The following is a 22,307-nucleotide window of genomic DNA, read 5'->3' as shown; positions in this document are numbered from 1 at the left end:
CTGGGTTGAAGGCTTTAGCGATAGCCTCGCTCCCGTTCTCACCAGTGAAATATTCAACAAATCTGGTGGTAGTTTCCACCCTGAAGATATGGAGACAATTTTAGCATTTTATATTGGGGGCGGTATCGAGGCTGGCTCCAATCTGCGTGAATCATGGGCGGGATTCTCCGACCCCCCGCTGGGTTGGAGAATCGCCGGGGGGGCGGCATGAATCCCGCCCCGAAGCCGGCTGCCGAATTCTCCGGCGCCGTTTTTTTGGCGGTGGCAGGAATCGCGCCGGCCGGGGGCAGTTGTTTAGCGCCCCCCCCCCCCCCCCCCCCCCCCCCCGCCCCCGGCAATTCTCCATTCTGTGATTGGCCGAGCGGCCGCCCGTTTTCGGCCAGTCCTGCCGGCGTAAATTACACAAGGTTCTTACCAGCGGGACCTGGCTCTGCAGGCGGCCTGCAGAGTCCTCGAGACGGTGCGGGGGTGGGGGGCCTCCATGGTGGCCTGGCCCGCGATCGGGGCTCACTGATCTATGGGCGGGCCTGTTCCGTGGGGGCACTCTTTCCCTCCATGCCGGCCGCTGTAAAGCTCCGCCATGGCTGTCGCAGAGAAGAACCCCCCTGCGCATGCGCAGGAAGCACGGCAACGGTTCTGGGAACACGCTGGCACTCCTGCACATGCGCCAACTCGCGCCGGCCTGCGGAGGCCCTTCAGCGCCGGTTGGCGCAGTGCCAACCACTCCAGCACCGGTCTAGCCCGCGAAGGTGATGAGGATTCTGCACCTTCCGGGAGGCCCGACGCCGGAGTGGTTCACGCCACTCTTTGGCGCTGGTACGGCCCGCCCACCGGATACCGGAGAATCCCGCCCCATATGTTTGTAATAATAATAATAATCGTTATTGTCAAAAGTAGGCTTACATTAACACTGCAATGAAGGTATTGTGAAAAGCCCCTGGTCGCCACTCTGGCGCCTGTTCAGGTACACTGAGGGAGAATTCAGAATGTACAATTCACCTAACAAGCACGTCTTTCGGGACTTGTGGGAGGACACCGGAGCACCCGGAGGAAACCCACGCAGACACAGGGATAACGTGCAGACTCCGCACAGACAGTGATCCAAGCTGATCTTCCAGTTCTGAAACTACACTGGGATTTGGGATAGATGCATTCTGCCAAGATCTGTAGTTTGCAAAGGATAAAATGGAGAAACACTTTTCCCACAATACTCAACAGAGATGCTTTAATAGTTGTTGCAATCTCAATTGTTGCCCTTGTTCTGATACAGGGTAACAACCTTTGCATCACGTATACCTTGGGGAATTGTGCCATCCTGCCAGCAGAGACTGAGATGATGCGCGAGTGCTGGCTTCTTGTGCTTGATGAGTACAGGTTGTACAGCATCAGCAACTGGAGCTTTGCCAATTGCAAACAAATCAATAACTTTCCTAAGCTCCTCCACTCGATATGCAGCCCTCTGATCTTGAAGTTCTTTTGTCCAAAAACATAAAGAGGCCGAACAGTCTACAGAGCACCAGCAATGTCACAGCTGCAGGGAAAGGCTGTGTCAACTTGCCTGGGGGGGGGGGGGCTTGAAGTCTTTTAGAAAGAAGCCTTCTCCAGCCTGTTTTGAACAACTCCAAGTCACCTGCAAGAAATTGGACTTCCAGTTACAATCACCAGGATCTGGCAAATGAACCCTGCAGTTAATCTGGGTTTGTCCTTCGCCATCAGTTCCAGAGTGGGAAACTTATTCATAGAAGTGCACGACTGACTTTACAACAAAGAACAAAGAAATGTACAGCACAGGAACAGGCCCTTCGGCCCTCCAAGCCCGTGCCGACCACGCTGCCCGACTAAACTACAATCTTCTACACTTCCTGGGTCCGTATCCCTCTATTCCCATCCTATTCATGTATTTGTCAAGATGCCCCTTAAATGTTACTATCGTCCCTGCTTCCACCACCTCCTCCGGCAGCGAGTTCCAGGCACCCACTACCCTCTGCGTAAAAAACTTGCCTCGTACATCTACTCTAAACCTTGCCCCTCTCACCTTAAACCTATGCCCCCTAGTAATTGACCCCTCTACCCTGGGGAAAAGCCTCTGACTATCCACTCTGTCTATGCCCCTCATAATTTTGTAGACCTCTATCAGGTCGCCCTTCAACCTCCGTCGTTCCAGTGAGAACAAACCGAGTTTATTCAACCGCTCCTCTTAGCTAATGCCCTCCATGCCAGGCAACATTCTGATAAATCTCTTCTGCACCCTCTCTAAAGCCTCTACATCTTTCTGGTAGTGTGGCGACCAGAATTGAACACTGTACTCCAAGTGTGGCCTAACTAAGGTTCTATACAGCTGCAACATGACTTGCCAATTCTTATACTCAATGCCCCGGCCAATGAAGGCAAGCCTGCCGTATGCCTTCTTGACTAACTTCTCCACCTGTGTTGCCCCTTTCAGTGACCTGTGGACCTGTACTCCTAGATCTCTCTGACTTTCAATACTCTTGAAGGTTCGACCATTCACTGTATATTCCCTACCTGCATTAGACCTTCCAAAATGCATTTCCTCACATTTGTCCGAATTAAACTCCATCTGCCATCTCTCCGCCCAAGTCTCCAAACAATCTGAATCGTGCTGTATCCTCTGACAGTCCTCATCGCTATCCGCAATTCCACCAACCTTTGTGTTGTCTGCAAACTTACTAATCAGACCAGTTACATTTTCCTCCAAATCATTTATATATACTACAAACAGCAAAGGTCCCAGCACTGATCCCTGTGGAACACCACTGGTCACAGCCCTCCAATTAGAAAAGCATCCTTCCATTGCTACTCTCTGCCTTTTATGACCTAGCCAGTTCTGTATCCACCTTGCCAGCTCACCCCTGATCCCGTGTGACTTCACCTTTTGTACTAGTCTACCATGAGGGACCTTGTCAAAGGCCTTACTGAAGTCCATATAGACAACATCCACTGTCCTACCTGCATCAATCATCTTTGTGACCACCTCGAAAAACTCTTCTCAAGTTAGTGAGATACGACCTCCCCTTCACAAAACCATGCTGCCTCTCACTAATACGTCCATTTGCTTCCAAATGGGAGTAGATCCTGTCTCGAAGAATTCTCTCCAGTAATTTCCCTACCACTGAAGTAAGGTTCACCGGCCTGTAGTTCCCTAGATTATCCTTGCTACCCTTCTTAAACAGTGGAACAACATTGGCTATTCTCCGGTCCTCCGGGACATCACCTGAAGACAGTGAGGATCCAAAGATTTCTGTCAAGGCCTCAGCAATTTCCTCTCCAGCCCCCTTCAGTATTCTGGGGTAGATCCCATCAGGCCCTGGGGACTTATCTACCTTAATTTTTTTTAAGACGCCCAACACCTCGTCTTTTTGGATCTCAATGTGACCCAGGCTATCTACACACCCTTCTCCAGATTCAACATCGACCAATTCCTTCTCTTTGGTGAATACTGATGCAAAGTATTCATTTAGTACCTCGCCCATTTCCTCTGGCTCCACACATAGATTCCCTTGCCTATCCTTCAGTGGGCCAACCCTTGGGATTTTCCTTAACCCTATTTGCCAATGACTTTTCATGACCCCTTCTAGCCCTCCTGACTCCTTGCTTCAGTTCCTTCCCACTTTCCTTATATTCCACACAGGCTTCGTCTGTTCCCAGCCTTTTAGCCCTGACAAATGCCTCCTTTTTCTTTTTGACGAGGCCTACAATATCTCTCATTATCCAAGGTTCCTGAAAATTGCCGTATTTATCCTTCTCCCTCACAGGAACATGCCGGTCCTGAATTCCTTTCAACTGACACTTGAAAGCCTCCCACATGTCAGATGTTGATTTGCCCTCAAACATCCGCCCCCAATCTAGGTTCTTCAGTTTCCGCCTAATATTGTTATAATTAGCCTTCCCCAATTTAGCACATTCACCCTAGGACCACTCTTATCCTTGTCCACCAGCACTTTAAAACTTACTGAATTGTGGTCACTGTTCCCGAAATGCTCCCCTGCTGAAACTTCTACCACCTGGCCGGGCTCATTCCCCAATACCAGGTCCATTACCGCCCCTTCCCTAGTTGGACTGCCTACATATTGTTTTAAAAAGCCCTCCTGGATGCTCCTTACAAACTCCACCCCATCTAAGCCCCTGGCACTAAGTGAGTCCCAGTCAATATTGGGGAAGTTGAAGTCTCCCATCACCACAACCCTGTTGTTTTTACTCTTTTCCAAAATCTGTCTACCTATCTGTTCCTCTATCTCCCGCTGGCTGTTGGGAGGCCTGTAGTAAACCCCCAACATTGTGACTGCACCCTTCTTATTCCTGATCTCTACCCATATAGCCTCACTGCCCTCTGAGGTGTCCTCCCGTAGTACAACTGTGATATCCTTCCTAACCAGTAGCGCAACTCCGCCACCCCTTTTACATCCCCCTCTATCCCGCCTGAAACATCTAAATCCTGGAACGTTTAGCTGCCAATCCTGCCCTTCCCTCAACCAGGTCTCTGTAATGGCAACAACATCATAGTTCCAAGTACTAATCCAAGCTCTAAGTTCATCTGCCTTACCCGTAATACTTCTTGCATTAAAACATATGCACATCAGGCCACCAGACCCGCTGTGTTCAGCAACTTCTCCCTGTCTGCTCTGCCTCTGAGCCCCACTGTCCCTATTCCCTAGTTCTCCCTCAATGCTCTCACCTTCTGACCTATTGCTCCCGTGCCCACCCCCCTGCCATACTAGTTTAAACCCTCCCGTGTGACACTAGCAAACCTCGTGGCCAGGATATTTATGCCTCTCCAGTTTAGATGCAACCCGTCCTTATATAGGTCACACCTGCCCCGGAAGAGCTCCCAGTGGGCCAGATAACGGAAAGATTTAGCTGCATCTTTCCTCGGCGTGCGTTGAATGATTGACCTAGCGATAGAGCTTTCCAGTTGAATGTGTGAATAAATAATCCATGAAAGTCTGTTGCTGCTGACTTTTAAATGGACCTCACACTAACAGGGATTTGGGAACACACATCAGCCTCTTCAAAACTACACTGATTACTTACAAAAAGGATAGGGATTTGGAGGCATCAATCTACGCTTCCTTCTGTCAGTAACAATAGAAAATTAGCAATTTTCTCTTATCTCCCATTCAACAGCAACAGCAAAATGTCACAGCTGCCCAATATCACCATACAGCTGCCAAAAGTAGAAGAATAATTGACAAGCTATGAAACTCTCCTGCATATGACTGTACATCTTGCATGTTGCATTGTAAGAGTATTATTTTAAGATCTAGGTATGTTACGAATGTCCATTGTAAACAGTAATCTGAAAGTGTGGTTCAATGGAGAAGGACATGTATAATAAGCAATGACATGGGCCAGCGGTAAATGTGGAAGTTGACAGGCAACCCTATGCAGCAATGAAATCTTGGGTCTTGAACCTGAAAAATGCTGATGTGAGTAGGTTTGAGGCTTCAGCATCCACTTGTTACCAGATACCTGACCCTGGGTACCACATGTTGCCAGACATACTGCACTGCTCTGGGGAGGGTGCCCGGTTGCATCATTCCTGGAACTCCTTCATACATTCGCCTCATGCAGCAGCATGTTTACTTTGCCATCAAGCAGAGGCCTTGGGTGCCATCCTGTTCTTTCAACTGTCAGGGTTCTGTTACCAGCTGAATACAGCTTTCGCAAAGGTGGAAATATATATCCAATTCTGAAATATTTAGTCTTTTATGACCTTTTATTCTGATATATGTTGTCAGTTCAGCTCAAAACAGTGTTGAAACCCTCATCCATGCCTCTGTTACCTTTGGAATTCGTTATCCAACGTACTCTGGCTGGCTGGTATATTCTCAATGATCCCCAAAGAGAAAAAGGTGTGGAGGTGCCACACTTGGGTTTCTTTCAAACATGATGCAAGGTTTATTCAGGAGATGCTCATACAATACCAAAAAGGAGAACCAAAGCCCACAGAAACACTCTGCTGATGTCACTACAGATAACGGGACGTTCCACCAGCAGGGGTGTATTATTTAAATTTATAACAACCCCCCTTTACTTCTTTAGTACCAACATTTTTTCTTAACGTTTAAACAACAGACCAATTATACATTAGATACATTACTTTATACCATTATACACAATTTGTCTAGTCTCTGAGGTGGACTATTTATTTTGGGTTGTACTAGACATTCTGAAACCTGGCTACCCAAGACCTGAAGTATCTCTTTTTTCTTATGTTGGTACTATTTCCTGTGAAGTTACTTGTATATCCATCTCCATTGGTGTTGATGATTCCTCGGAAACAGAATCTGAACTTGTCTCGGTATTTGGCCCCTGTTCAGCAGTATCACTGTTTAGATATTCCAATGGAAATACTTCTTGGGAGTTTCAGCGATTTCACTTCGGTCAGTATGACGTCCCTAAACTCACATCATCTTTCTGTACTGTATATGATATTGGACTTGCTTTTGCTAGGATAACTGCAGGTACCTATTTCTCATTTGTAGTTTTGCTACTTGCAAGCACTCCCTCTCCATGAGGTCAATCCTCGCAATCTGTGCTTGTTGTTGGTGTTTGACAATCTCTGAAGTATCAGGTGGTATCAAAGGTCAAATTTTGTTCTTAAGCTTTCTTCTGAACAGCAGCATTGCTGGTGAACTGTCCTTGCGTGTGTGGTGTTTCGGTATGACACCAAGAAGTTATTTGCTCATCTTGACAATTTACCTTGATTGTTTGATGCCTTGATTGAGAGTGTTTAAGTTATTGCATAAATCGCTTGGCCAATCCATTTGTTAGCGGATGGTACAGAGCTGTCTTTGTGCTGTATACCATTTCCTTTTAAGTAGTCCTCAAACTCCTTGGAAGTGAACGGAGTTCCATTGTCACTTCGAACCTGCTCAGGTGTACCAAATCTTGAAAATATTTCATCCAACTTGTCAATAGTTTGTTCTGTCTTCATGAATTTCATAATCATTACTTCTGACTATTTAGACTGTGCATCCTCAATCACTAAGAACATGCACCCCTCAACTGGACCAGTGTAATCTGGGTGTATTCTCTGCTATGGCTGTGTCGGCCATTCCCATGGATGTAATGGTTGTAGCGGTGGAATGTTTCTTAGTTTTGCACAGGATTGCCCCACTTTCTCTTGGATTGGATCAGTGCATCTAATTCTGGCCACCCAAAATAACTGTATGACAGTTCTTTCATCCTCACCACAACAGGATGCTCCTCATGGACAAGGATTTTATTATGCAAGCACAGAGGAATAATTTCTTGGATTTCCCATAATAAAACTGGACTGTCAATTGAAGTGTGTGTGTGATGTAGGGCTCGAGGTCTGGATTTTTACGCTATATGTTTGTCATCGTTCCTGTTTGGACCATGTCCATAACCTTCCCCATCACTGGATCAGTTGTTGTGTATCTCTATACTTGAGCTGAAGTCACAGGTACACACTTCACAAATGAGAAATATAAGATATTGACAAAATTTTCTTCAGGTTCTGGCCTGATTTGTAAGGGCAATCTTTACAAAACATAGCACGAATGTGCCGATAATATTAAAGACCATTTCTGTAACCTTTTAGCTGCTCAAGAAGCAATACCTTTATACGGCCTGAAGATTGTCATACGGGTCAGTGATCGTCGAGAGTAAAATGACGTCCATAAAGGAAGTGGTGAAACCTTATTCCGAATAGGATGCTCAAAGCTTCTTTTTCTAGCTGAGTGCAATTTGTTTCTGCGTTAGTAACTGATTTGCGAATCGAATGCTTTCGGTTGTTCCTCTCCTGAAGGCATCATGTGCAAGATAATAGCGGCAACTCCTTAGGGTGATGCATCACAAGCAAGTTGTCACTTTAACTTGAGATTGTAGTGAACCACGGCTTCTTTTACCTCTTTATACACACTTTTGGCCAGCGCCATACCTGTTTGGCACATAAATTGTGTATAAAGGCTTCAATCGCTTTGCTAAATTTGGGACTAATGTACCATAATAATTTATTAATCCCAGAAATGACCTCAGTTGTGTCACATTTTGAGGACGTGGTGTTCCTAAGATTTCTGTAATCATTTTAGGCTCCTTATGCAAGCCACCTTTTATCAATGATGTCACCCAGGTAGTTTATGGATGTCTTAAAAAAGTTACACTTTCCTTTTTAATTCTGAGATTATGGCATGGTGTTCCTGTGCAGCTTCCAAGCACTTCAAATGCTCTTTTCACTTGAATCGGTAATGAGAATGTCGTCAAGATAACATTGCACCCCATTTGGCCCACTCAGAATTTGATCCATGGACCTCTGGAAAAGTACAGCAGCAGATGTTATCCCAAATGGAAGTCTCCTGTAATAGAACAGACATTTCTGCGTCACAATAGTGAGTAGCAGCTGTGATTTTGCAGCCACATACATTTGTAAACACACTTGTGGTAGATCCATTTCACTGAATTTCTGACTTCCAGAAGTCTAGCAAACAAGTCTCCAATCAGCTGCAGTGGATTGTGATCTGCGCACAATACCGGGTTTATAGCTGTTTTAAAATCTCCACAGATTCTTCCTGAGCCATTGTGTTTTAATACAGAAACTGCTGATGTTGCCCAATCACTTGTAGTAACTGGTTGAATGACTCCTGTTTGGACTAGTCTTTCTAGTTCTTGTTCGACATTTGACCTGATAGCATATTGGTTCGGTTCTCGCTTTGAGACATTTCAGCATACTATTTGGCTTAATTGTGAGCTGGATTTCCAATTCCTGTCTTGAGTCCAGTGAGTCTTCAAACACCTTTTATACTTTTCCAGAAGCTGCTGTCGGTTATTTTTTGAATCAACCAGTTGATTCACTGCTCCCCAGTCGAGTTTAATACTTTTCTATCCATGCTCTGCCAAATAAAGCAGGAAAGTTTCCATGGACAATGTGGAGAGACAGCTCTGTTGTCCATTTACTTCCACTTACACTGTACTGTATCCCTTTAGTGATATGGCCTTAGGATAACATTTGATGGTTTTAGTGTCAGATGCTTTCACTTCTTATTATAGATTATCTCCGGTATCAATGATACAGCCACATCTGTATCCACTTCCATTTTGACTTGGTTACCATCAAGTTTTGGAAATACCCAGAAATGTTGTTGATTGTCACGTACCAACAAGACGCCTAGTTTCAGCTCTTGAAGTTGCTCGGGTACATCGTCTCCTGAGGGGTCTTAAATTTTGCCACCTATTATCTTGTAAACGCGATGAGTGGACTTCGATGTTTTCTTTCTTAGACATCTTGGGTGTGATGACGAGCATGCTTTGGCAATGATTCTTTTTGCCACAGGTCGTGCACTTATTTTCTCCATTTCAGCATTTTCCCAGTGCCCAACCTGTGCACATTGATGACATGGTTGTACCCTTGCAGACTTGTTTTTGGTGGTCTTCATCTTGTGGATCTTCTCTTCAGCTCCTACCTGTGAAGCCTCTTTTGCTGATGGCTTCAGTGACACGGCAATTTGTACAGCTGATTTCAGAGGTAAGTCAGTTACAGTGAGCAGCCTCTTTTAAATAGGTTTGTCATGGAGTCCACATATCAGCCTATCACGAAGGGTATTGTCTATTGTTGCACCAAACTATTTTGCTAACCTTCTTAAGGTCGACATGAATGTAAGATGATTTGAGTGGTCAAAGGCATTGAGGATGAAAACAGGCAGGTTCAGGATCAGAGTGGGCATTAGGAAAAATCACACACACACTGTACCAAGGACAACGTCAAGGTACATGGACATCTATGTATCAGTCGGACCTGTGCAATTGTTCTGATCCAGCACCATCGTTCAAATGGGCAGCACGGTAGCATTGTGGCTAGCACAATTGCTTCACAGCTCCAGGGTCCCAGGTTCGATTCCGGCTTGGGTCACTGTCTGTGCGGAGTCTGCACATCCTCCCCGTGTGTGCGTGGATTTCCTCCGGGTGCTCCGGTTTCCTCCCACAGTCCAAAGGTGTGCAGGTTAGGTGGATTGGCTATGCTAAATTGCCCTTAGTGTCCAAAATTGCCCTTAGTGTTGGGTGGTGTTACTGGGTTGTGGGGATAGGGTGGAGGTGTGGACCTTGGGTAGGGTGCTCTTTCCAAGAGCCAGTGCAGACTCGATGGGCCGAATGGCCTCCTTCTGCACTGTAAATTCTATGACAAATGCAACTGCACCTGCCACATTTTTAAGATTAAGTGGGTCAACATACAGTGCATAGATGGGGGATTGGTGTGTGGTGGTGGTGGTAGGGGGGGGCGGAGGGGGGGGGGGGGGGGGGGGGCAGTTGGTGGAGGCAGTTGTGCCTGCATTTTAAGCTGTGTTCTACAGAATGATCATCACAGAAGTGACAATTCACATAAATATTCAATAAAGAATGCATGAAAAGATTTCACTCAGGAATAATGTCTGTGCCCATATCTCTCCTCCAGTCATCGCACTGTGAGAAACATGGAGAATGCCATAACCATTATGCCTGATACTGTTTTTCTTTTATAAATTTAGAGTACCCAATTTTTTTTTTCCCCAATTAAGGGGCAGTTTTAGCATGGCCAATCCACCTAACTTGCACATCTTTGGGTTGTGAGGGTGAAACCCACGCAGGCATGGGGAGAATGTATGCCTGATACTCTTGACAGGCCCCCAACAATTCTCAATAATTACAACAATTACAGAAAACAAATTATATTGTGGGTATTTTATCACATCAAAAAGACATGGAAAAAAATCATCAATTCTACCCTATGCTCGTACTTACTACAACCACTACACTTAGGTACAACCACGGCGTCAGCAGCTGAAGTGGTGGCAGTCTGCTCAGTGCCATGCCCCATTACCTTGGATGTCAAAGGTGGGTGTCCTCTGGAGATATGAGGCCTTGAGGGCTATAGTGTAACAAGCATCCCCTCTGCCTAACCTCTTGGAACTGTGGAGATCAACGGTGGCGGGGATGAGAAGATGCTGCTATCCCTGGGGATGTTCTGAGATGAAGGCCCCAGGGTAACGGGCACAGATCCCTCCTCCATCTGGGAGCGTAAAGGCTTCCTGAAGCGAAGTGGCTTCTGGAAGGAGATTCACTGGCCTCTCACCCTCTCGTCTTGCCCCTGTTGCATTGGGCCCATGGCTAGAGCAGTGGAAAGTAGGTAAGACCACATATTGATCTACCTGGCTTTACACGAGAGCCCATCTTCTCCATAGATGAAGCCATGCACTCAAATACCCGCGATATGGCAGAACTCATGGCTGGCATGGACTCCTCCATACCCCTACAAATTTGCGCATAATCCCTGGTATCTGTGCCAAATCTTCCCCTAGCCTTTTATTCATGCCCAGCAGGTTTATTTCAGTCATGACCAGACACCCATCATCAGTGTGGGCTCAGTGGTTTTCAGGGGACTCAGCTGTCACATCTCTGCTGATGCGATGTTTGTCTGGTGTACTCACCAGATCATGGTCTCAAAATTGTACGTGACCCCACCAGGGAACGTGTGCATGCTACTATGCTGGTGGAGCTGAATCATGATGAGGAAGTGCTGGTGTATCCTCTGGGGCACCGGCTGTTTTATCCCCAGAATTGAAGCTTTCTGGCTCCTTACATGGCTGCCTTCTAGTTCTTAGGATGGGGTTACTGTAGGGGAGAACAGAAAGAGTCATCAGTTTGAGTGCTTCACGTTTCATCATATCTATCCTGTGTGTCCAAATGTCACCACCAGGATGGTTGCCTCACCCTCCTTACTTCTGGCCAGTCCAGCCTTGCCATCTGCAAGTGGTTGTACTTCCCCCTCCCCATCACCTCCTCCTCAGTTGCTGTGACAAGCCTCACATCTGGAGTTCCTACTCCTGTGCATTTCTTCTCCCTGCATTATCAGTCTGCTTATCCTGCATAACAAGGTGCAGAGTTAAAGACATAAGAAGTGACACCTAACCCCCCCCCCCTGCCCCCCCCCCGCCGTGTCTGCACACATCACCTTCGCACATACCGGCCTGTAATTCACACATTGCATCCATGAGCACATAAAAGGAAAACTTCAGGAGACAGGCAAACTGGAAATCTGATTGTCCTTAGGTGTTGGCCCATCTTTAAACACTAAGATACATGAATTCCACAGAGGAAACTGTGGGTGTAATGATTTAGACCAGACCTTTGAGATTGGCCAATTGGAATACGAGTTCCCTCATTCGTGGGCCAATCAGGGAACCTCTTCTTTGTATATAAAGGGAGTGTCAGATCCTCTGCGCAAGCTGAATGCATGTGATTGTACTACTTTGGTTTTGTTAATAAAAGGGATTCTGGTGAAGGGACTGCTGTTTCCATGGACTTATTACAGTGCCCGTACCTATATTTAATCAGAGACGTGTAAAAAGTAACATGGTTTGCAACAGTCATGGTAACAATTTGCTTTTGTCCAAGTTTTAAAAGTATTGACTAAAAGTTTACAATATGACATTTTACTAAGCATGAAAGCAATGATGAAATGTGGTGTTACTTAGATCTTAGAATGAGTCAGTATAAAGTGGTCATTAAACTTATTTGTTCGCTTTCATTTATTTTATCTGCATAAATGAAGGTTGTAGTCAATTATCTAAATATTTCACTTCGATCTTTGAGGTAAAAGTTCAGATTTTCAGATGTCAATCCTGAGTTCCCAAAGGTGGTATGATGCAACATTGCTAGAAACAGAAGTAGAGGTCTGAGAATGAATGATAATGGGCGATATCTTCCAGCTGTTCACGCTGGTGGTCCCAGCAACTGTGTATCCCTGCCCCAAGTTTCCTGGCGGTGTGGGGTGGATTCAATGGGAAGTCCCATTGACAATAACGGGACCAGATGATTCTGCTGCTGGTCAATGGTGGGCCATCTCCCATCGCTGAGAAACACGCTGCAGGGAGGCTAGAGAATCTCCCCCATAGTGTCAGAGCCCACATTATATCTTAGCCTAAACCACAGATTGCATTATTTGGAGCATGATTATAAGATTTTCAATCTTTACAAATTGCATTATTTGGAACATGATTATAAGATTTTCAATCTTTTTCTCATGTTAACCATGATATAGCAGAAATGTGCAACCTTTTGAAGTTGGGAAAGGGACAAAAATCAGTGAATTATACTTCTTTTGTAGTAAATTTGTAATAAATAAAAAGGAACAGTTTGTGAATATGATTGCAGCCAAATTAGGAATTGAAAATAATTTGGGGCAGGCTTGTGTTTGATGGTGGAAAAGTCACAGGGTACTCGGAATGGGCAAATGCTACGAGTTGACTTGAAAGGTTGCGCAGTGAATTGTAGGAAAAAAGCCTGCAGGCAATAGTGAGCATTTCAAATAGCAGTTCTGCTGATACCAGCAGTTTAGTGTTTTGAGAATGGAGTTAAATTGACTTTGAACCCAGGTCAGTAGTTATAGTGATCATAGATCTTGTCAGCCAACATGGAAGGAGCCGAGTACAACATCTCACCACTATAGCAGCACGGTAGCATTGTGGATAGCACAATTGCTTCACAGCTCCAGGGTCCCAGGTTCGATTCTGGCTTGGGTCACTGTCTGTGCGGAGTCTGCACATCCTCCCCGTGTGTGCGTGGGTTTCCTCCGGATGCTCCGGTTTCCTCCCACAGTCCAAAGATGTGCAGGTTAGGTGGATTGGCCATGCTAAATTGCCCTTAGTGTCCAAAATTGTCCTTAGTGTTGGGTGGGGTTACTGGGTTATGGGGATGGGGAGAAGATGTTGACCTTGGGTAAGGTGCTCTTTCCAAGAGCCGGTGCAGACTCGATGGGCCGAATGACCTCCTTCTGCACTGTAAATTCTATGATAATCTATGATTTCATAGGCAAAGTTGTTGATGGCCTCACTTCAGAGCAGTTTTGGATATTTAGGAGGTTGGAGTCCTCAGGCCTGATTTTAAATCCATGCAAGTGGGTATGTTAAAGTTAGGTCTTTCATAGAGTTATGGCGGACTTGTGCAGGTGGGATAGTCTCGCGTTATCGTTAGCGAGCCGGGTTCAATCGGTTAAGATGAACATCTTGCTGAGATTTTTATTTGAGTGTCTCCTGGCGTTCCTGCTCAAGTTGTTTTCCTGAAGGGTTGAGAGGCTTATTTTCTGCTTTGTTTGAGCGGGTAAGGCCCTGAGGGGGGTCCTCCAGAGGAAGAGACGGTCATGGGGTATAGTGCTGCCAAATCTGCTATACTATTATTGGACGGCCAATGCACAGAAGGTATGATGGCGGGACGCGGGGGCTCTCTGAGTTCAGATGGGGTCGGGGTCATGTAGGGGACAGGTTTGGCGGCATTGGTATCAGTGCCACTTCCTTAGGTGCTGGCAAGGTACTCAACAAAACCAGTGGTGGGTGTCCACGCTAAAACTATGGAGACAACTCATTTCAAGTTGTGGGCCGCCTCAAGGCCATTTGGCAATTTGTGCCAACCACCTGTATCAGCCGGCAACGCTGGATTCTACATTTGGTGCATGGGGAGAGAAAGGGCTGGGGAGAGAAACGGCTGGAGAGAGTGGGTGATTTACTCTTGGAGGGGTGGTTTGCATGCCTGTAGGAGCTGCAGGGGAAATTTTGCTGTAAGGCTTGGACATCTTCAGGTACCTCCAGGTGCGGAGCTTTGTTAAGAGGTTCTCTCCGGATTTCTCAGTGGTGCCGCCATCATCCTTATTGGAGAGGAGGAGGGCAGTACGTTCGGCATGTATGAACGGATCATAGGGGAAGAGTTGAGTTCGGTGCAAGGGCTGAAGGTTAAATGGGTGGAGGAGTTGGAGCTAATACTGTAGGAGGAGGTATGGAGTGAGGGACTGCGGAGGGTGAACACCACAATGTGTGCGGGACAGCCTTATCCAGCAAATGGTAGTGTTTTGAGCACTCCTCACTAAAGCTAGGATTAGTCGTTTTTTTGAGGGGGTGGAGGATAGGTGCGAACATGCTCAAGAGGGAGCCTGCACACCACACACACGTTTTGGGCCTGTTCAAAGCTGCTGGGTTTCTTAAAGTCCTTTTTAAAATAAATTTAGAGTACCCAATTCATTTTTTTCTAATTAAGGGGCAATTTAGCATAGCCAATCCACATACTCTGCAATTCTTTGGGTTGTGGTGGCAAAACCCACATAAACACAGGGAGAATGTGCAAACTCCACATGGACAGTGACCCAGAGCCGGGATCGAACCTGGGACCTCGGCGCAGTACGACTGTAGTGCTAACTACTGTGCCACCATGCCGCCCTGGAAAGTCCTTTTTGAACACCATGTTGGCGATCCTAAGTTTTGAGCAAAAGCCCTGCCCTTTGGTGGCTATTGTTGGGGTTTTGGATGGGCCAAAGCTTCAGACGGGTACCTTCGCCACATTGGTGGCGCGGAGGCGTATCCTACTGGGCTAGAGGTTGGCGACACCGCCAAGTGCTTTGGCGTGGCGAGGGAATTTGATGGAGCTTTTGCACCTGGAGAAGGTCAAATACAACACGCGGGAATCGATTGAAGGGTTCTACTGGAGATGGCAGCTGTTTATATTGTATTTCTGTGGGCGACACGTGGGAATCGATTGAAGGGTTCTACAGGAGATGGCAGCCGTTTATATTGTATTTCTGTAGGGGGCACGTGTGAATCGATTGAAGGGTTCTACTGGAGATGGCAGCTGTTTATATTGTATTTCTGTAGGGGTGTTTCTTTTTGTTTTTGTGTTACACAGGTCGGAAGGTTGTGTTGTGGATTTGTTTGGTGTTTGTGCTTGATCAAGGCATTTTTTGTTTGTCGGATTTGTAATTTTGTATAAAATGTTCAACATTTAATGAAAACATTTGGTTCCTCGCCAGATTCCATGAAAGGATTTGCAGTAAAAAATGCATGGCACACTCTATTTTGGCCAGTTTTCTGATTCTCCTGGGATTTTATTGTTTTTTTTAAATTGTTCCAATTAAGGGGCAATTTGGGAGGACTTCCGGTAACGTTCGCAAACGGAGAGGCCACAGCAAAGAGGCTCCCGCAGATCCACGAAATCCCTGCTTTTTTCGGGGAGGTTCCCATGGGGTTTTTTAAAAAATTAAAGTCCTGCGAAATTGGCCCTGCTCTCTCGCCCTGCCCAGGCGCCAAAGCTCCGTTCCACGGAGCTGAAGGGAAAAAAAAAAGAGAGGAGAGAATGATCCCGGTGTGCTGCACGTGGAGGAGGAGTGGGGATCGCAACAAGAAACAGCCTAAAAGTCAAAATACGGAGAGGATAAGACAAAAAATATATATATTTTTTTTATTCAATGTTTTTTTCCTCTCCTGAAAATTAAAAAAATTCCTTTTTATAAAAATAAAAATCGTTTTTAAAAAGAAAAATACCCTTGGGGGTTTTTTCTTTGGGTGGGGAAAAAAATTATTTTTCGCACCAATACCCAGTCAAAAGAGAAAGGCACAAACAGTAATATGCCTGCAAATAATAATAAATCGGGGGGACGGTGAGATGTAAGAAGGTGCAGCAGCGAAGGCGAAGGAAAAAGGCAGGAGCTGAACCAGGGAGCGGAAATGCTGGCGAGCCGAGCAGCGGAGCAGGAACAGGACGCGGCGACCATACCCCCCACCACCACCACGGGGGGAGGAATGGAGAAGCGTGCTGAAAACGGAGATAAACGCCATAAAGGAGGAGATAAAAACGGAGATAAAGGCCATGAGGGAGGCACTCAGGACGGAGCTCCACACAATGCTGAAGGAGATGCTGGCAGAGACAACGGACAAAATGCAGCAAACCATCAATGGCCTGGAAAGGAAGGTGGAGGTGCAGGAGAAAACAATTTTGGAGTTGGAGAGGTGTACCAGGACATTGGGGCGGACCTGGCCAAAAGGGCTGAATTCAATAGGGCCAAATCAGCACTCTACAAAAGTAATGTGAAATTTGGGATGTTATTCCCAGCCAAATTCTGAGTAACATTTGAGGGGAAGGAGCTGTTTTTTAACACCCCAGCGGCAGCTGAGGAGTTTGTTGGAGCGAACAAACTAGGGAACAGTCACAACGGCCATCATGAAAGCGACGGGGATGGAAAAGAAAGGAAGAATCAGAACAAAGAGCGGAGGGTAGACCGCAAACAGAGACAATAAGATCACGAACTGTACACACGTTTGGTGTACTGTGCGGGATGTGCTGACTCGTTCCCGGGCTTGTTCCATCTCCCAATGCAATGGGGGGAGCGAAGCAAGGTAAACGAGGGTGAGAAAAGGGACAGGAGGGCAAGACAAGGGCTAGCAAAAGGAAGGTAAAACAGGACCAGAGCAGGGCAAGTACTGGGAGGGGGGCCACCGTGCTAGCGAGGAGGGCCAACACGGGAGGGCAGGAAGCAAGGAGGGTCGCAGCGTGCCTCTCGGGGGAGAGGGAGCACCTGGCACAAAGGGGGGGGGGAGGGGGAGCGCAGAACGCAAGAGAAGCAAAGAGAAGGGTGAGGTAGATAAGCAGCACAAACACAGGCCTCGGCGGGCAGGGAGCAAGGCGAGGAACCAAGATGGCGCTACAAACAGCCATTCGGGAGGGCTTCAGAGCGAAGGGAGACCCTGGAGTGCAGGGGCGCAGCCACGTGGCGTACACATAGCGGGCGGCCATGTTGGGTGCCCCCTGGACAAAGGGAAATCCCGGAGCCCTGGGACTCGACCTCATGGTGAGAGCGGCGACCGTGGACATTTTGGACGGCCCCCTAACAAAGGGAAACCCGGAGTGCAGGGGCGCGACCACCAGGTAAGTATGGGTGACCCCGCAGGACCGGGGCGTCAAAAAAAACCCCACCAGGATTGTTACCTGGAACGTAAGGGGACTCAACGGCCCAGTGAAAACATCCAGAGTCTTCCCCCACCCAAGAAGCCTAAAAGCAGACATAATCTACCTACAAGAGATGCACCTGAGGGAGAAGGACTGACTGCTGGTAAGAAAGGGCTGGGTGGGACAGACATACCACTCATGCTACGGGACAAGGGCTAGGGGAGAAGCAATATTAATTAGCAAGAGGACGAGGTTTACGGAAACCAAGACAGTTACGGACCCAGGGGGACAGTACGTCATGGTCAGCGGTGAACTGGAAGGGGCACCGGTGGTACTGGTAGATGTGTACGCTCCCAACTGGGACAACACAGAATTCATAAAGAAGACCATGGCAGAAATCCCCGACCTTGACACACACCGACTGATCATGGGGGGCGACTTCAATGAAAAAATGAAAATCGCTCGTCACAAGTAGGCTTCAAATGAAGTTACTGTGAAAAGCCCCTAGTCGCCACATTCCGGCGCCTGTTCGGGGAGGCTGGTACGGGAATTGAACCGCACTGCTGGCCTGCCTTGGTCTGCTTTCAAAGCCAGCGATTTAGCCCAGTGTGCTAAACCAGCCCCTGTGTACAGGACCCACTGACCAACCGATCAAACCCCAGAAAAGGGAAAAAGACTGGCATGGCCAGGGAACTGGGAGCATTTATGGAACAGATGGGGGCGGTGGACCCATGGAGGTTCCTGCACCCGGGAGAAAAGGAATTTTCATACTTCTCACAAGTACACAAGGTATCCACCCGTATTGACTTCTTTGCAGTGGGGAAATCGGTGCTTCCAGGGATAACAGGAACGGAATACTCCGTGATCGTCATCTCCGGCCATGCTCCACACTACATGGATGTGAGGTTGGAGACAGGCCATGCCCAGCGCCCCACGTGGAGGCTGGGCATGGACCTCCTGGCCAACGAGGACTTCTGATAAAAAAACATCGCGGGCCATAGGCGACTACAGTAGGAACAACCAAAATGGGGAGGTCTCACCCTCCACGTTCTGGGAAGCACTGAAGGCCGTGATCAGAGGAGAGATCATAGCCTACAAGGCAAGCAGAGATAGGGAAGAGAGGGTGGCCAGGCAACAACTGGAGGTCTCCATCCTGGAAGCCGAGGCCCCGATTGTAGAGCTGCTGGCGGAGAGAAAAAAGCTGCAAATGGACTTTAACCTGCTATCCACTAGGAAAGCAACGTACCAACTCCGCCAGACATGGGGGACCTTCTACAAATACGGACACAAGGCTGGCTGCTTATTGGATCACCAGCTGAGAAAGCAGGCAGCCACAAGGGAAATAGCGCAGGTAAAGGATAGCAGAGGCAGATTGGTAACAGAACCAAAGGAGGTCAATCGGGCATTTTAGACCTTCTACCAGGGACTGTACGCCTCCGAGCCCAACGGGAGCGCGGGGATGAAACAGTTCCTAGACGGACTGGAACTACCAGTTGTGGGGGAAGACAGATGGGGGGAGCTGGAAGCACCAATAGATCTGGGAGAAATCATGGAGAACATCAGCTCCATGCAGGCGGGGAAGGCACCGGGACCCAAAGGGTTTCTTGCAGACTTCTACAAAAAATTTGCACCAGTCCTGGTCCCACACTTAAGGGACATGTTCGCGGACTCACTGGCAAGGGGCACCCTGCCCCCCATGCTAGCGCAGGCCACAATTTCACTGATACCCAAAAAATATAAGATCTGACGGAATGTGGATCATACAGACCCATTTCACTGCTGAACGTGGATGCGAAAATACTCGCAAGGTCCTGGCCAAAAGGCTGGAGGGCTGTGTACCAGAGGTGGTCACAGAGGACCAATAGGCTTTTCAAGGTTAGGCAGCTCACAGCGAACATCAGGCGGCTGCTGAACGTAATAATGACACCCCCTGGGGAGAGAACACCAGAGGTGATTGTCTCCCTGGACGCAGAAAAGGCCTTCGACAGAGTCGAATGGAAATACCTCCTCGAGGTACTGGAACGGTTTGGGCTAGGAGCGGGATTCACCACCTGGGTGAAGCTCCTGTACAACGCTCCCAAAGTGAGCGTCCGAACTAACACCACCAGCTCTGAATACTTCCAGCTACAAAGAGGAACAAGACAGGGCTGCCCACTGTCCCCAGTATTGTTCGCGCTAGCGATCGAACCCCTGGCGATAGCCCTGCGGGACGCGAAAAGCTGGAAGGGAATCCGGAGAGGAGACAGAGAGCACAGAGTCTCACTCTATGCAGATGACCTGCTCCTCTATGTCTCAAAGCCACGGGAGGGACTGAAGGCAATACTGCAAATAATGAAAGAGTTTGGAACCTTCTCGGGCTACAAACGTAACCTGGGCAAAAGCGAGGCACTCCCAGTGAACCCAAACGGGGAAGGGAGAGAGTTGGAGGGGCTCCCGTTCAAAACAGCCCAGAACAGATTCCGTTACCTGGGGACCCAGATAGCCAGAGACTGGACACAGATCCACAAGTGGAACATGACCAGCCTGGTGGAGGAAGTAAGAAGAGACCTTCAAAGGTGGGGCTCACTCCCACTCTCCCTGGCGGGGAGAGTGCAGATGAAAGTACTGCCAAGGTTCCTCTTCCTGTTTAGATCCATTCCGACCTTCATCCCCAAGGCCTTTTTCCAAAACGTAGACAGTCTAATCATGGCGTTTGTGTGTGTGGGGGGGGGAAGAACCCAAGAATTCCCAAACAGACACTGCAGAGAAGGAAAATCAAAGGGGGCTTGGCCTTACCAAACCTACAATACTACCACTGGGCAGCAACGGTAGAAAGAGTGAGTGGATGGGTACAAGAACCTGACACAGATTGGGTACAAATGGAGGAGGCATCCTGTAAAGGAATAATCCTCCGGGCCCTGGCCACAGCAGCACTCCCATCCTCCTCAACAAGATACACAACGAGCCCAGTGGTAGTGGCCATGCTGAGAACGTGGACCCAGCTGGGACAACACTTCGGGATAACCAAAATGTCCCCCATGGCTCCCATACATGGCAATCACAGATTTCCCCCCCCCCCCCCCCCCCCCCCCAGCCATGCTGGATACCACCTTTAAAAGATGGAGGCGGGACGGGGGCACACTGACGGTCGGGGACTTCTACGTATGGCACAGACTGGCGACACTGGACAAACTGACAAGGAAGTGGAGGCTAGCAAAAGGACAGGAAATGAGACACCTCCAAATAAAACACTTCCTCCGCAAAGAGACATTAGGATACCCCGGGGCCCCAGAAAGCACACCACTAGAGGACCTGATAGGCACAAGCAGCGAGAAGGGGTGACTATGTGGGAAAATATACGGACAGCTACTGGACAGAGCCCGGACTCCACTGGACGAGACCAGACAAAAATGGGAGGACGAACTGGGGACAGAGGTAGGATGGGGACTGTGGAGCGAAGCACTGAGCAGGATGAACTCCACCTCCTCCTGCGCAAGGCTGAGCCTAATGCAGCTCAAAGTGGTGCACAGAGCGCACCTGACCAGAATCCGGGTGAGCAGGTTCTACCCAGAGGTGGAGGACAAATGTGAGCGGTGCCAGAGGGGCCCGGTCAGCCACACCCACATGTTTTGGGCTTGCCCCAAACTTGCTGGGTTCTGGACAGCCTTCTCTGAGGCAATGTCCAAGGTTGTGGGGGTGAGGGTGAAGCCATGCCCAATAGTGGAAATCTTCGGGGTATCGGAGCAGCCAGAGCTACACATGGGGAAGGGGCCAACGCCCTCGCTTTCGCTTCCCTAATCGCAGGCTGGAGAATCCTGCTCGGCTGGCGATCGGCAACACCACCCACAGCTGCAGACTGATCATGGTTCAATAATGCCATGGTATTACAATGGGGGCAGATCCCAAGAGCCAACTCATATTGTACAGTGGTTGAACCTGCACCGTCAGCATTATCACACTAACTCATTACTCCTCTGAAACTAGCAACAGTTTCAGGATTCTACACGTTATGTAGTTAAACACAAAATCTGGAAGTTGCTGTTGGTGATTCATGGCTTCTCCATAGGTTCCGCAGTTGAACACACCCTTGACTCCAATAAGGAAGAAATCACTGAGCTGATTTGAACTTCCCCTTATATGTTATTAGTCTTGCTGTAAAAATCTTTCAAAAAGTTACACCTTTAACTGGGTTTTTGAATGGAGCTGAATTCATATTTACTGCTGCAAATCCTCTCTGGCCTTACAAAAATAATTTTATATTTTTGGATTATCAAATTTCTCCTTTATGAAATAAAATTCACCATATTTTAGGCTCTGTAAAATTGGATAATCAGGGCATTTTACTTCCTGGTTTGCAGTCTGTGAGAATATTTCAACATGATTGACTTACTCTGCTTGATGCCATCATTCTTGCAGGATACCTGGACTGGAGATTTCTTTGACTTGAAGTGCTTCAAGAGGTTGGTCATGAAGCGCATCACCCCTCCATACTCCCAGAACGCCTTTATCCACTCCCGGAACGCCTTGATCCACTGCAATTCGCATACCGCCGCAACTGGTCCACAGCAGATATCATCTCCCTGGCCCTACACTCATCCCTAGAGCATCTT

General features: G+C 47.8%; 1 protein-coding gene across 7 annotated transcripts in view; it reads right to left on the bottom strand.

Annotated features, from left to right (window-relative positions):
* Positions 1 to 22,307, bottom strand: part of greb1 (growth regulating estrogen receptor binding 1) — a 563,483-nt gene that overhangs the window by 524,672 nt on the left and 16,504 nt on the right. For 4 of the 7 annotated variants that reach the window (XM_072498796.1, XM_072498791.1, XM_072498793.1 and 1 more), the window contains exon 2: positions 11,442 to 11,625. The exons of 2 other annotated variants lie outside the window; for them this stretch is intronic. In XM_072498796.1, coding sequence (XP_072354897.1) covers positions 11,442 to 11,518 — 77 coding nt within the window. In that variant the 5' untranslated portion in view covers positions 11,519 to 11,625. Of the gene's footprint in view, positions 1 to 11,441; positions 11,626 to 11,724; positions 11,877 to 22,307 lie in introns of all 7 variants that reach the window. One more of the 7 variants, XM_072498792.1, reaches the window with a different exon arrangement.

The sequence above is a fragment of the Scyliorhinus torazame genome, chromosome 4 (assembly GCF_047496885.1).
Source record: "Scyliorhinus torazame isolate Kashiwa2021f chromosome 4, sScyTor2.1, whole genome shotgun sequence".
In the NCBI taxonomy this organism is placed as follows: domain Eukaryota; kingdom Metazoa; phylum Chordata; class Chondrichthyes; order Carcharhiniformes; family Scyliorhinidae; genus Scyliorhinus; species Scyliorhinus torazame.
Note: the sequence above shows the minus strand (reverse complement) of the source record. Positions and strands in the feature narration are given on the sequence as shown.